The sequence below is a fragment of the Schistocerca cancellata genome, chromosome 6 (genome assembly GCF_023864275.1).
Source record: "Schistocerca cancellata isolate TAMUIC-IGC-003103 chromosome 6, iqSchCanc2.1, whole genome shotgun sequence".
Taxonomy (NCBI): domain Eukaryota; kingdom Metazoa; phylum Arthropoda; class Insecta; order Orthoptera; family Acrididae; genus Schistocerca; species Schistocerca cancellata.
Genome location: NC_064631.1, coordinates 75,891,531 through 75,908,083, shown reverse-complemented (window position 1 = coordinate 75,908,083; position 16,553 = coordinate 75,891,531). Strand labels below are relative to the sequence as shown.

The 16,553-nt window shown below is 46.2% G+C and overlaps 1 protein-coding gene and 1 pseudogene across 1 annotated transcript in view; one reads left to right on the top strand and one right to left on the bottom strand.

The window, feature by feature from the left end:
• Window positions 1-16,553, top strand: part of LOC126088579 (trehalase-like) — a 306,521-nt gene that overhangs the window by 87,990 nt on the left and 201,978 nt on the right. The window contains exon 3 of the mRNA XM_049906775.1: window positions 8,881-9,084. Within this exon, the coding sequence (XP_049762732.1) occupies window positions 8,881-9,084 (204 nt within the window). The remainder of the gene's footprint in view (window positions 1-8,880; window positions 9,085-16,553) is intronic.
• LOC126089610 (5S ribosomal RNA) lies at window positions 14,092-14,209 on the bottom strand (annotated as a pseudogene).

Below are 16,553 nucleotides of genomic sequence, written 5' to 3'. Positions count from 1 at the left end.
ATCATCGAAATATTCATTCAGGAAATTAAAGACGTCGGCCGTGCGATGTGGCCGGGCACCATCTTGCATAAACCACGAGGTGTTCGCAGTGTCGTCTAAGGCAGTTTGTACCGCCACAAATTCACGAAGAATGTCCAGATAGCGTGATGCAATAATCGTTTCGGATCTGAAAAATGGGCCAATGATTCCTTTGGAAGAAATGGCGGCCCAGACCAGTACTTTTAGAGGATGCAGGGACGATGGGACTGCAACATGGGACTTTTCGGTTCCCCATATGCGCCAGTTCTGTTTATTGACGAAACCGTCCAGGTAAAAAGAAGCTTCGTCAGTAAACCAAATGCTGCCCACATGCACATCGCCATCATCAATCCTGTGCACTATATCGTTAGCGAATGTCTCTCGTGCAGCAATGGTAGCGGCGCTGAGGGGTTGCCGCGTTTGAATTTTGTATGGATAGAGGTGTAAACTCTGGTGCATGAAACGATATGTGGACGTTGGCGTCATTTGGGCCACAGCTGCAACACGGCGAACGGAAACCTGAGGCCACTGTTGGATCACCTGCTGCACTAGCTGCGCGTTGCCCTCTGTGGTTGCCATACGCGGTCGCCCTACCTTTCCAGCACGTTCATCCATCACGTTCCCAGTCTGTTGAAATTTTTCAAACAGATCCTTTATTGTATCGCTTTCCGGTTCTTTGGTTACATTAAACCTCCGTTGAAAACTTCGTCTTGTTGCAACAACACTGTGTTCTAGGCGGTGGAATTCCAACACCAGAAAAATCCTCTGTTCTAAGGAATAAACCATGTTGTCTACAGCACACTTGCACGTTGTGAACAGCACACGCTTACAGCAGAAAGACGACGTACAGAATGGCGCACCCACAGACTGCGTTGTCTTCTATATCTTTCACATCACTTGCAGCGCCATCTGTTGTTGAAAATTGTAACTACTGTAATTTCGAAAGTTTGTCCGCCTGAAAATGTACTGTTGTCCCAAGCATATTGCAACAAACGGTGTATTTCTATCGCTGTTCGTTTAGTTTTTATTGCCGTTTCAAATATACCGGTCATTTTTGAAACACCCTGTATATACGCTGAAGCGCCTAAGAAACTGGTATAGGCATGCATATTCAAATACAGAGATATGTAAATACGCAGAATACGGCACTGCGGTCGGCAATCCCTACATAAGACAACAGGTGTCTGGCGCAGTTGTTAGATCAGTTTACTGCTGCTACACAGGCAGGTTATCAAGATTTAGGTCAGTTTGAACGTGGCGTTATCATCGCGTACGAGCGAAGGGACACAGCATCTCCGAGATAGTGATCAAGTGGGAATTTTCCCGTACGACCATTTCACGAGTGTACCATGAATATCAGGAATCCGATAAAACATCACATCTCCGACATCGCTGCGTCCTGAGAAAGTTCCTGCAACAACGGGACCGACGACGACTGAAGAAAATCTTTCAACGTGACGGAAGTGCAACCTGTTGTGGACTGACAAGACAGCCAGTCCACAGTGACGGGTAACCGAAAGGCACGCGTACACACACGCCGGCTGGCGTGAGGTCTGAAACAGGATACTTAATGAATGCTATAAAGAAAAGTACGTAGCTGCAGTAATACTTAACTTTATTCCATCATTGTGGTACATCGCTCTTGACGATACAAATGAGACTCTTTAAATACAAGCACTGTTAGGCTAATGGCGCCTTGCTAGGTCGTAGCCATGGACTTAGCTGAAGGCTATTCTAACTGTCTCTCGGCAAATGAGAGAAAGGCTTCGTCAGTGTAGTCGCTAGCAAAATCGTCGTACAACTGGGGCTGAGTGCTAGTACGTCTCTCTAGACCTACCGTGTGGTGGCGCTCGGTCTGCAATTACTGACAGTGGCGACACGCGGGTCCGACATCTACTAATGGACCGCGGCCGATTTAAAGCTACCACCTAGCAAGTGTGGTGTCTGGCGGTGACACCACACAACCATTCTGCAAATTGCAGCAGATTTCAATCCAGGGCCGTCAGCAAGTGTCAACTTGCGAACCATTGAACAAAACATCATCGATATGGGCTTTCGGAGCTGAAGGCCACTCGTGTACCCTTGATGACTGCACGACACAAAGCTTTACGCCTCGCCTGGGCCCACTTGCGAACCATTGAACAAAACATCATCGATATGGGCTTTCGGAGCTGAAGGCCACTCGTGTACCCTTGATGACTGCACGACACAAAGCTTTACGCCTCGCCTGGGCCCGTCATCACCGAGATTGGACTTTTGATGACATGTTGCCTGATCGGACGAGTCTCGTTTCAAATTGTATCGAGCGCATGGACGTCTACGGGTATGGAGACATCATGAACCCTTTGATTGTGGCACCATACACAATCATTAACCTGGCTCCAGGGAGGTAGGGTGCCCTTCTCTATTCCTCCACTGGGGTAATTCCTGTCTGGCGCGTCCACGTCGCGGGGGTGGGCATCCTACACTTCAGTAGGCCGGAGTGCTAGGATGACTGAGTTCAGGCAGGGACCCAATCCCGTGGGGTATAACACGGAACCCATGCCCAGGGTTACGGGTGAAGACCTTAATGGCAGCGACGGCGGAGAAGGAAGACTTCGGAACGGCGTAGCTGGCAGATGAAGCAACCCTCCTTTCTGGGGATTAAATGAGAAGGGAACCACTGCCTTGTGGTGGAGGAGAAACTCCAAAGACTAAGGGCGACAACCCCAACAGAAAATCCTTCCTTGCGTTAGGCCTAGCAAGCCAGTAGGAAAGTGTTCATATATTGCTTTCAAAACACAGACGAGCCTCGGAACGAACCACTCAGGATTTGACCCCACTGCTTCTTCAAGTACTGGTGCAAATGACGGGAGACCTGATGTTACTCATCAGTACAAGAAGAAGAAACCAACTGGACTAAAAAATAACCTAAATATTGGCACCATTAATATATTAACCCTCAATGGAAAAATGGAAGAAATGACAGATGTACTGACAGAGAGGAAGTTAGATATATTGGGATTAAGCGAAACAAAGTGGAAGGGAAAAGGTGAGAAGAATTTGAGAGGAGGAGGAAAACTGTACTGGAGTGGGAATAACAGGTCTGGAAGAAATGGTGTGGCAGTGATGGTGAATAAGAATCTACAAAGCTGTATTGAAAATGTGAGATATATATCAGACAGGATCATAATCTTAAACCTGAGATTCCAAAAAGAAACACTAAAAGTAATCCAGATTTATGCACCTCAAGTGGGATGTAGCGAAGAAGAGAAGATGGACTTTGAAAATGTGTTAGAAAACCATATAGAGAGTGCTAATATAGTGATGGGAGATTTTAATGCACAGGTAGGCAAAGACAGAAAGGGATTTGAGCAAGTATTGGGATGTTTTGGATATGGAGGTAGAAATGAAGAAGGGGAAAGACTCCTGGATTTGTGCCAGAGAAATGGAATGAAAATAGCAAAAAGCTGGTTTATGAAGAGAGAAAGTCATGTTATCACCTGATACAGTTGGGATGGAAGAACGAAGAGTGTAATTGATTATATTCTAGTAGATAGGGAATGGGGAGAGAAAGTAACAAATGTGAAGGTAATTCCAAGTGTGAGTGCTGATGGAGACTATAGATTACTGGTGGGACAATGGAAAATGAATCAGTGTGTGAAAAATAGAAAACAGAAGAAAGTGACGAGGATACGGGATTGGAAATTGAAGGAGAGTGAATGTGCTGAGAAGTACAGAGAATTAATAACACAAAAATTTCCAAAAGAAGTTTTCTGCGATGTAGAAAAAGAATGGAGTTTATTCAAAGACACTTTAGTCGAAGCAGCACAAAAAGTATGTGGCAGAACATCTGGAAAGGAAAAAATAAGACAGACAAGTTGGTGGGATGATACCACAATCCAAGCAGTTAGAAGAAAAAATGGAGCATGGAGAAAATGGTGGAAAACTAAAAATGACGAAGACCATAAAAGATATATAGAGGAAAAGAAGAAGTGCAAAGAAATAGTGGAAACAGCAAAGAAAAAGGCATGGGAAGAGTTTACAAAAAAACTTGAAGAAGATGTGAAGAGCAATAAGAAAATGTTCTATAAAATGATGAAAAATAAAAGGAAGGCTTCTGAAGTACCAGTAAAGATGGAAATAGAGGACGGTACCATTATTGAAGATCCAGGGAATATAAAAGATCTCTGGAAAGAACATTTTAAGAAGCTGTTAAACGCTGAGGACCAGGTACATGAGGAAACAACAAATAATGGAGAAATTGAGAGAAGTTGGGAAGCAGAATTAGGACAAATTACACAGGAAGAAATGGAAAAAGCTGTGAAGAAGATGAATGGGGGGAAAGCCCCAGGACCTGATGAAGTATCAGTGGACATGATAAGAGCAGCAGATCAAGTGGGAATGCAGTGGCTGTATAGAGTACTATCAAGCGTGTGGAGAAATAGTAAAATACCTGGCGACTGGAGAACAGGAGACATTGTTCCCATCTTCAAGAAAGGCAATAAAAGACTTTGTAAAAACTACAGAGGAATAACCCTCATGAGTCATACAGCCAAGATTTTTGAAAGAATTTTACTAAATCGAATAAGTGAAAAGATAGAAAAGGAGCTGAGTGAAGAACAGCATGGGTTTAGGAAAGGAAGGGGCACAATCGACCTGATATTTTCTATCCGTCAACTGATGGAAAAAAGTTGGGAGTATAACAAAAGGGTGATAATGGTTTTTATTGACATAGAAAAGGCATATGACTCAGTTGACAGGGAAAGACTCTGGGAAGAACTGAAGAAGATAGATATAGAAGATGGATACATTAATGTTATAAAGACAATGTACAGAGGCCACAATTGTAGAATTAGAACACCATTGGGGAACTCTGAATACTTCGAAATAAGACAAGGACTTAAGCAAGGAAGTATTCTATCTCCTGCGCTTTTCAATGTTGTGATGGAGGGAATGAATAGGGTAGTTAAAGATATAGTAAAAGAAAAAGACAAAAAGATGATTTTTGCAGATGATATGGTAATATGGGGTGATAAAGAGGTAGATGTACAGTTACAGCTTGATGCGTGGAAGGAAATAATGAAAAGGTACGGATTAAGAATAAATAAAGATAAGAGTGAAGTAATGGTATTTGGAAGAGAGAAAGGAATCAATGGAAATATTACCTTGAATGGAGAACCCCTCAAAGTGGTAGAAAGTTTCACTTATTTAGGGAGTGAAATATCTAGGGATGGAAGAATAACTAACGAAATTAATAGGAGGTTACAGAAGGGAGGCAATTTCTACCAAACAATAAAACATCTGATTTGGAATAATGAAGTTCCAGAAAGAGCAAAACTCCTGATGTATAAGAATTATTATTTCCCTATTGTCACCTATGGTGGAGAAACATGGACAATGAAAGAAAGGGACTGGAGCAGACTGCAAGCAGGGGAAATGAAATTTCTCAGAGCAGTAAAGGGAAAAACAAGAATGGACAGAGTAAGGAATGTAGAGATTAGAAAGGACCTCAAACAAGAAAGTATGAGAGAAGAAATTGACAGAAAGAGATTAAGATGGTATGGGCATGTTAAGAGGATGCATGGGCAGAGACTCCCCAAAATTATGGAAGAACTAAAGATGGATGGGAAACGACCTAGAGGGCGCCCAAGAACACGGTGGAAAATGGGAGTGAGAATATCTGTTGAAAGGAGAGGTGTGACCTGGCAACAAGTGGAGGAAGAAAAGTGGTGGGAGGACCGAGCCAAATGGAGAGGACTCGTCAGCACCCAGACCCGGCAGTAGCTGGAGCGGGATTCGGATATAGATAGATATAGATAGATGAATCCATGGGCCCTGCATGTCAGCAGGAGACTGTTCAGGCTGCTGGAGGGTCTGTAATGGACCGGAGCGCGTGAGGTTGCAGTGCTATTAGACCCCTGATTGGTCTAGATACTACTCTGATATGTATACAAGCATCCTGTCTGATCACCTGCATCCATTCATGTCCACTGCACAATCCAACGAACTTGGGAAATTGCAGCAGGACAATGCGACACCCCACACGTCCTGAATTGCCACAGAATGGTTCCAGAAACACTCTCCTGAGTTTAAACACTTCCGCTGGCCACCAAACTTCCCAGACATGATCATTATTGAGCATATCTGGGATGCCTTGCAACGTGCTCTCAGAAGAGATCTCCACCACTCGTACTTCACGGATTTATGGACATCCCTGCAGCATTCATGGTCTCAATTACTTCCAGCACTGCTTCAGACATTAAACGAGTCCATGCCACGTCGCATTGCGGCACTTTCGCATGCTCGTAGGGGCTGTACACGATATTAGGCAGCCCTACACGATGTTAGACAGGTGTACCAGTTTCTTTGTCTCTTCAGTGTATAAATGCGTGCGCATGAGTGATCTCAGTTACTGTTTTCTTGAAAGAGTTTCCGCATGCAGCTTACCTTCCGTATACGCGGGAATTCATCTTTTTATACTGTGCAAGTCAAATTAACAGCCTGCCATTCCTAGTGTGAGAACTAGTTTGTATTCAAATACTGGGCTTTTTTCAGTCGTATGTTTCTGGTGTCACATCGCTATTGTCAATGGTTTCGCCTTCGTTCGCCTAGCGGCGATTATAATAAATCTCTAGGATGTTTCTAATACCGACCCCATTTGCAATTCCTGTTTTCGTCCCAGGGATGAAACTTCGAATTGTTACTAAAAATTCCTTTTTGTTTCTATTTTCATATATTTTACTTTTCCGTGTAGAAAAATCAAAGTGGAGAGAAATGGATTCGTTGCACATAATTCCTGGTTTGTTATCCCAAAACATGCTCTTCATCTACCCAGACATACTTATTCATATGCGACATAGCTTCAAAACATTGTTCATTCGTGCCCTCAAAGTGGTATTGTTTGGCATTGTTATAATGGAAAAATACATTTAAATTAATTATATTTCTGAGAAGCTGTATGACGGACGAATCTGTGAACACTTCTTTTTGGACTTCTGTTTTTGCAGCGCTAACGCTCATGTTAAATACTGGCTTAGTATGTTATAATAATTTAACTGTAAGTTTTCTGCAAGTGCAGAATAAATTCAAGAATTTGTATGCCAATTTGCAATCTTTTCCATAACCTCCGAGGACTTATACATCTCCTGATCTTCTAAGATGATCAAATTTGGCCCCCTACCATATCATAGTATCCTTTCACCTGTCACCACCTGTGGTCCTTCGAATTGGAGTCATGTTCTTCTTCAAATCTGAGGGTATATCGCCTGACTCCTGTATCTTGTACGCCAGGTGCAATGGTTTTGTCGTGGCTGGCTCCTTGGTGTATCTCAATGATTGTAAGGGATTTATGGACTATACCGTCTGTACTTGGAGGAACATAGGTCCTAGACATATTAAAAACTGAAACACACAGTATTAATTTGCACAGTAATATTTATTTTCTATTCCGTTGTTAACTGGCTTTCCGCTTTCTAGACCGTCATCAGACAATTTACGACTGAACAAACAGTCCATACAAAACCAGCGAGAGTTTCATATTGCACGAAGGTATGTTACTTCCAAACGTAGGTCACCATTTTATAGCTACTTATCTATACGAAAAACGCACATTCCAGTGCTTCTATTTCACACGGGTACAAAACCTAAAATGATGTACCCCATGTTTTCAACATCCTTAACAAACTCTGACTGACATAAAACCATCAAATTACCCAAATTATACAGATATCCAACGATACACAAACTGACAGTTAGAAGATTTCTCTGGTGTTGTGCGGACTGTCTGTTCATTCTTAAATTGTCTGATAAACTTTCACTTCACAAACAAGCAAACAATAAAAACTATTATGGAACAGTAATACTGTGTACTTCAGTTTTTAAATAATAAGTCATTGTCAGTCGCTTCCAGGTGCCATATCTCGACTTGGACCTCTAGAGCGAAATTCTTCCACCATTATTATATTCCCACCTCATATTCACCTATTCCTTCTTAACTTTCTGTAACATTCTCTTCAAGTTAGCTTCCTCTCTACAGTCTTTCTACACATTCCTTCTACCATTCTGGCGTCCATTTTTTACTTCTTACTGTCTTGCCATCTGAGTTCTTGTTACTTATAGATATGCTGCTCTCTTGTCCAAAGGCGTCTGTACTTTCTGTGTAGGTGCTATCCATTTTTCCCATAGTCATGCGCGCTCCTAAAGCTTTCCATTTCTCCAGTAGATATTCCTGCTTTCCCATTTTGCACTTTCTGCCGGCCAGCCCATGGTTCCGATCTCTTTTCTCAATCTCTATGTTTTTCTTTAATATACTGCGTTCTTTAATTGTATCTTTTACTCTACTGTTCCACCAGCTGATGTTTCTCCTTCACTCTAGCACATATTTGTATCGTATTATTGACTAATGATGTTCTAAACAGGCTCCATTCTTCGTCCACACTACCAGTCTCTGTTTATGGCAACTTTTGTGCTACTGACATTTAGAAAATTTTCTAATATATGAAACGTTGTGCAGTCCTGCTAGCTATGCGATGACATGGAGTTAGTGTTGGAATAATGCTAATGAGAGGTAGACGTACGCGAGCCACCTCGGCCCCCGCCTGCCCTGACGGCGCTCGTCCGCCGCTCGTGGTCTCGCGGTAGCGTTCTCGCTTCCCGAGCACGGGGTCCCGGGTTCGATTCCCGGCGGGGTCAGGGATTTTCACCTGCGTCGAGATGACTGGGTGTTTGTGTTGTCCTCATCATTTCATCATCATCCAGGAAAGTGGCGAAATTGGACTGAGCAAAGGTTGGGAAATTGTACGGGCGCTGATAACCACGCAGTTGAGCGCCCCACAAACCAAACATCATCATCATCATGACGGCGCTCGCCTGTGCCCGCAGCTGCTGAGCCGCATCAAGGACACGAGGCTGCGCGACTGGGCGGCCTACCTGAACGCGCAGTGGCCGCAGCTGGCGCGCCGCGTCCCCGACGACGTGCGCCGCGACCCGGACCGCTACTCGCTGATCTACGTGCCCAACGGCTTCGTCGTGCCGGGGGGCCGCTTCCAGGAGTACTACTACTGGGACACCTACTGGATAGTGCAGGTCAGTCACACCAGCATCCAGCTCAGTACCTACTTTGTCTGGGAGATTTCTCCATCTTCGAGTCACTTTCTGGACGGTCCACACGAGCAGTCCACCTTCAAAACTCGTAACCTTCATTGACAAAATGTATAATACACTCCTGGAAATTGAAATAAGAACACAGTGAATTCATTGTCCCAGGAAGGGGAAACTTTATTGACACATTCCTGGGGTCAGATACATCACATGATCACACTGACAGAACCACAGGCACATAGACACAGGCAACAGAGCATGCACAATGTCGGCACTAGTACAGTGTATATCCACCTTTCGCAGCAATGCAGGCTGCTATTCTCCCATGGAGACGATCGTAGAGATGCTGCATGTAGTCCTGTGGAACGGCTTGCCATGCCATTTCCACCTGGCGCCTCAGTTGGACCAGCGTTCGTGCTGGACGTGCAGACCGCGTGAGACGACGCTTCATCCAGTCCCAAACATGCTCAATGGGGGACAGATCCGGAGATCTTGCTGGCCAGGGTAGTTGACTTACACCTTCTAGAGCACGTTGGGTGGCACGGGATACATGCGGACGTGCATTGTCCTGTTGGAACAGCAAGTTCCCTTGCCGGTCTAGGAATGGTAGAACGATGGGTTCGATGACGGTTTGGATGTACCGTGCACTATTCAGTGTCCCCTCGACGATCACCAGTGGTGTACGGCCAGTGTAGGAGATCGCTCCCCACACCATGATGCCGGGTGTTGGCCCTGTGTGCCTCGGTCGTATGCAGTCCTGATTGTGGCGCTCACCTGCACGGCGCCAAACACGCATACGACCATCATTGGCACCAAGGCAGAAGCGACTCTCATCGCTGAAGACGACACGTCTCCATTCGTCCCTCCATTCACGCCTGTCGAGACACCACTGGAGGCGGGCTGCACGATGTTGGGGCGTGAGCGGAAGACGGCCTAACGGTGTGCGGGACCGTAGCCCAGCTTCATGGAGACGGTTGCGAATGGTCCTCGCCGATACCCCAGGAGCAACAGTGTCCCTAATTTGCTGGGAAGTGGCGGTGCGGTCCCCTACGGCACTGCGTAGGATCCTACGGTCTTGGCGTGCATCCGTGCGTCGCTGCGGTCCGGTCCCAGGTCGACGGGCACGTGCACCTTCCGCCGACCACTGGCGACAACATCGATGTACTGTGGAGACCTCACGCCCCACGTGTTGAGCAATTCGGCGGTACGTCCACCCGGCCTCCTGCATGCCCACTATACGCCCTCGCTCAAAGTCCGTCAACTGCACATACGGTTCACGTCCACGCTGTCGCGGCATGCTACCAGTGTTAAAGACTGCGATGGAGCCCCGTATGCCACGGCAAACTGGCTGACACTGACGGCGGTGGTGAACAAATGCTGCGCAGCTAGCGCCATTCGACGGCCAACACCGCGGTTCCTGGTGTGTCCGCTGTGCCGTGCGTGTGATCATTGCTTGTACAGCCCTCTCGCAGTGTCCGGAGCAAGTATGGTGGATCTGACACACCGGTGTCTATGTGTTCTTTTTTCCATTTCCAGGAGTGTATTATTTGTAACCCTACTCGTACGTTCTTTTAATTTTTATATTTTTCCAGACAATTACCAGAAAACGCCAGAATGTCCTAATGAGCTCTGACCAGCCATCTTCTGACTAAAGGCACATGCTGCAAGCAGCGGCTAGTGTTAACCGGTTATGTCACTGTGAAACGCTTGTGTGATTGTCCTTAAAACATAAAAAAGTCCACCACTTAATCTGCAAGGCAGTATGTCTCTACAGAGACATTCCCCTCCATAGTGTGTTGTTGCAAATCCGCTCTACGTAGCATGCAGGTAACTGACTAACTTCATCAAAGCCAGTATTAGTACTGGAGCAACCACCATGTTTAGGTGCATACTTCTGCTAGAATACCAACTGCGCAGTCTAAGTGACAGCTGTTCCTAAACACCATGTCTACAGCTGTATACGAGGACGTGCTGAAAAGTAATGCCTCCACATTTTTTAGGTAAAAAGTCTTAAAGCTCTTTATACGAAACAACGTTATTTGGCCCCACGGTGAAGACAACTTGCAAGACTTCTTAAGACATCTGAACTCCCTCCACGATCAAATAAAGTTCACAATGGAAATTGAAAAGGAGGGATGCCTTCCATTCTTGGGTGTTTTGGTTCGGCGCAGAGAGGGTGGCACTTTGGGACATGAAGTGCATAGGAAGCCGACGCACACCGATCTATATTTACGTGCAAATAGCTGCCACCATCCTGCCCAGACAATGAGTGTTCTCCGAACTTTGACCCACAGACCACATATTATTTCTGACCAAAGCAGTCTGCAAGATGAACTTTCCCACTTTCAAAGAGTGTTTCAAGACAATGGGTACTCTCCACAACAAATACAGAGGGCACTGAAAATGAAACCGAAAGAGGACACAAAGAAAGCAGAAGAAGATAAAGAAACCTTTAAATCGATGGCCTTCCTGCCATATGTGGGTAGCCTCTCATCAAAAATAGGACGGATTCTCGGCAGGCACAAAGTAAAAGTGATGTTTCGTTCTCCACCCAAGACAGCTGCATTCGTGGGCTCCGTCGAAGATGATTTGCTGCTCCTAAAATCTGGAGTTTACAAAATTCCATGTGAATGTGGCCTTTCTTACATCGGACAAACAACTCGTACTGTCCAAGAAAGTTGTACAGAACACCGGAGGTACACGCGGCTTTTACAACCTAACAAGGCGGCAGTGGCAGAGCACTGTATTGATAATGCTCACAGTATGTTGTATGACAACGTCGAAATTTTGGCAACTACATCATCGTTTTGGGACTCGACAGTGAAGGAGGCAATTGAAATTCGCTTGACGACGAATTTAATAAATAGAGATAGTGGTTTCGATCTTGATAAATCATGGAATCCGGCACTTGCTGTAATAAACTCACAAAGACGTCGTCACAGTGCAGCTCACAACGATACATCGATATGCCAACACAGATGGACTGTGGAGTCATAGATACAACTCGCGCATTATGCACGTCTCTGCCGCCGACCAATGTCTCTGGCGCATTTGCATCTGTGGCCGCATGCGCAGTCGCGCGGTACACGAGTATAAAGAGAGGAAGCGAGCACTGGAGCGGCCCCCACGCAGATCCTCTATGATCTCATTCCTTTCCCCCATTTGCTCCTATTCCTCGAACATATCCGCATCCTCTACACCTCCCGCCGTCTTGAACCCCCTCACCCCCTGGTTGCTCCTCTCCTCTCCCATCCCCGCCCCCTGCCACGTCTTCACCGTTGCACCATTGTGTCCCCCCTACCCTCCATCTCTACACCCTACATCTCCTTTCCCAAGGTGGCTTCCATCAACTCCCCCTCCCGGATGATGCCCTCTCTCCCTCCATTTATCCCTCCTATCAACTCTGATCCTCACTCCCCCTCCTTTCCTCTGTCCTTTTCCCGGGCTCCCTCTCCCCCCCTTCCATCCTCTTTCTTCCCCACCTCCCCTCTCTTTGCCCCCTTCTCTCCCCCGCGTCCTTTTACATTTCCCTCCTCTACCTCCTCTCATTCCCTCTCGTGTCTGCCCTTCTCCCCCTTTATTAGTGCTCTCCCTCCTTGGTTCCCCCCCCCCTTTTCGTTTTTTCCTCTCCTCCCTCCTTGTTTTTCCCCCTACTCCAGGTCCCCCTCCCCCCATCTGTCTTGGGTCGGGAGTGCAATCTTTGTGCCGCCTTTTTCGTGCAGTGTTTTACAGTGTGTTTTTCCAGTGCGTGCTCCGTGTTGTGTCTTTTGGGAAGTGTAGCGAACAGCCATCATACTGTCGCTGGGTGTGCTTTTTATTACTTGCGAACAGAAACCAGACTGTCGCCATGTTTTTTTTTTTTATTGTGTGTCTACTGTGTTACTTGTCTGATTCCTGTGTCTTTTATCTACATTGCCAACCCCCTTTGCTTTCTGTTTTACGCCATTTTTCACTTTAAATCGCCATTTTATCGCCTGTTTTTCCTTGTTTCTTTCTTCTTCCTTTATTTACAAAAAGTCTGTAGGCTGTAGAGCAGCGTAGTAAGCTGCTGCCGGCCCGCCCCTTTCGGGGGGAATTGAAAATCAATAAAGAAAAAAAAACTGGAGCAGCAGTCTCGCGGCTCACTCTGAAGACGGCTGAACGTTATACGGCCGAAATATGAGAAGAAGAAGGAGATTTCTTGCGGCTGCACACCCGAAACTTAATGGAACGTTATTAACAGTCTACATCTTTATTCATCATGTCCACATAAGATGGGCGTTCAATAAGAAAGCAACAATTTTTTTTCTGACAGCGAGTAGGTTTTATTCAGTATTCCAATACACCATATTATTTCCCACTCGTTTGGCTACAAAACACTATTTTCCAACGTTATCTCCATTCAATGCGGCAGTCTTACGCCACCTTACTGGGAGCGCCTGTACGCCCACATGGTACCACTCTACTGGTCGACTTCGCAGCCAACGTACTGCTGCGTCAGTAACTTCCCCATCACCCAGGTTCTGCTTCCCATGGAGTGCACCCTTCATTGGGCCAGACGGATAGAAGTCTAGAGTGAAAGTGGAAAAAGAGTCCCATAAAGTTTTGTCAGCTTCTCTCTCCTCGGGTGCACAGACTTCTGTGATGCCTTGATGAGAAGTTCATTTGCATTTTTTTGGCGAGGAACACGCTGGAGACATTTCTCCAATCTGCTGAGGGTGGCACAGTTGTGTGCGGATAGCCGGCACGTATGAGATCGATCAGGTTTGCGCGACCTTGTTGCAATGATGACAGAAAAAAAGTCTCTCCGTCCGAACAGGCCATGAAGGTCCAACGGTACCGACCGGCCGCCGTGTCATCCTCAGGCCACAGGCATCAGTGGATGCCGATATGGAGGGGCATGTGGTCACCACACCGCTTTCCCGGCCGCTGTCAGTTTTCGTGACCGGAGCCGCTACTTCTCAATAAAGTAGCTCCTCAGTTTGACTCACGAGGGCTGAGTGCAGCCCGCCTTGCCAACAGTGCTGGACAAACCGGATGGTCACCCATCCAAGTGCGAGCCCAGCCCGACAGCGCTTAACTTCGGTGATCTGACGGGAACCGGTGTTACCACTGCGGCAAGGCCGTTGGCAATGATGACAGGCGCCTTGCCCAATGACTCACCGTGTCTTTCTTCACCGCCAGGCCTCCGCAGACATTCCGTAAGCGCCCAAAAAGATGTGCGGTGCTCTGGTTTTCTGTCAAAATAAAATCAGCGACAGTTCTTTGCTCGGAATGCCCCTCCGTTACAGACGCCATTTCGAATGCTTCGCACAGAGCCGCCACATATCGGAACTTCACGAAACTACAGGTGCTGAAGCGGGAATATTCCACGATGTCCCACAACAAATTCCGCACTTTTTAAGCAGACAATGGCCGAGGAAAAGAAATGTTTCATTACTGAGTGTACGCACCTGCTATTTGTTGCCCTCTACCGTTAACAGGGCTCTGAACTGTGTTGTGTAACATGGCAGTGTGTGACGTAACTACGTCGGTGTTCGAGAAACAGTGTCCTATAATCGACTTTCGAATGTAAAGAGTCCACGCAAGTAGCACCCTCTCCTGCACCTGACATGCCAGACCATACACCAGCACTGGTACATCTGTAACAACCCGACGTCTTGTGTTCACTGTCCTCGATCGTCCTCCATCCTGTCGCGACTGTCATCTGTTTCCAGGACTTAAAGAACACCTTCGAGGACTTCACTTTGATAGTGATGAAGCAGTGCAAGCAGAGGTGAGGCTGCGGCTTCATCAACAAACTGAAACATTCTACAACGACGGTATCAACAAACTGGTCTCCTGTTGGGAGAAATAAATATGTAGACATGAAGAACAAAGATGTAGATTGTTAATAACGTTTGTTTTATTTATAAAGCTTTAAGAGTCTTCAACATAAAAAAATCCGAGGCACTACTTTTCAGCTTCCCCTCGTACATATTGTTCAAATTGCTATGAAGAACACAGCAGAGGGTACGAAACTTTACGGTTCTTCCCATTCCAAGTGCACACAGTATGCAGCAGAATGACGGCTGACATGCGTCTGCACGCGCTGTAACCAGTCAGACCACACCTTCACTGCCCCTGCAGCAGTGGTACGCGGCGGGCTGGTGGGTTTTCTCTAGATTCTTACACTCCTGTTCCTTGGCACTTTGTAAGTAGGCATGCGCGGGGTCATTGTCGCCTATCTTCCAGACTGCGACACTTTCATTTCTCAACATCTCCGTGACAATCTCCAGTGGGACAAACCAATCTCTGAGCGTCGGTGCCACTCTTCTTCTCGTATACACTCAGCATCCCCTACTACCGTTATTTGGCACGTGCCCTGCACACTTGAGCAGTATTCCAACACTGAACGCACAGTGGCGTGAGTCGCTCGTAAACTGTCGGTGTTTTCCCAGCACCCTGGCCGCAGCGGCCCTCCCGCGCCAGGCGCGTCGCCTCGCGGCAGCCCTACAGCCGCGGCTGGTACCGTTGGCCGCTTAGAACGGCTGACGTACGCCGCTGGGACCAGGTCACTTCTTCACATGGCTGCTCCCTCTCCTTTGTGGCCCGATCCCAGCACCCACAATGGAGCTTACGTCATCACTCCATTTCGTACGTGTGCAAACTGTTACACGGACTGCAGTTGTAACTGAATGATGTCGTGGTCATATGTCACAGTTTTACATTTACACTTCTGAACATTGTTAGAACTTCCCCGTATTTGCACCATTCTCATATCTTTTTAAGATGACACTGAACAGTTATACATTTTTTTGGGATAGTACTTCGTTATAGACAACCAAATCATCTGCAAAATGTTGCTGTTATTATTCCCTGACAGGTCATTCGCGTACAAGTTAAACAACAACCGTTCTAAGGCACTTACTTGGGACACACCTGAAATTACTTTTATTTCGATCGATGACTCTGCATCCAAGTTATTTGCTGCATCCTGCCCACAAAAAAAGTCCTCAATCCAGTCACAAACTTCGTTTGATACCAGGGAACGTGAACAGGCAGCGACAAGCGGGCGTAGCCCCAACGCACCTAAACAGCGGACCCACTGGCGCTCAAAATAAAGCGAAAACAGGGAAAAATAAAACAGGCAAGGAGTACATTCCGGTCCTTTCTGGCGTAGCCAATAGCTCGCAGGCCGCCAACGGATACATATCCCGCGCTTTACTTCTGTTAATACTGAACTGAGAAGGAAACAACAATAACCTACCACATAATTTCTGATGAAGTCTGTTAGTACAATAATCTTACAAACTACGTTCAGTTGACAGGCTTCCTCTCTAACCACTACTCTACAGCTGACACAAATTATTTAAAACAATAGCTTTTATATCATGATGCCGTAAAGGTCATCTGCATACAAATTGTAAAAATAGATGTATCTGTCTATGTATGTATAAATGTACGTATGTTCCTTATCTCGTCCTAAACCACTG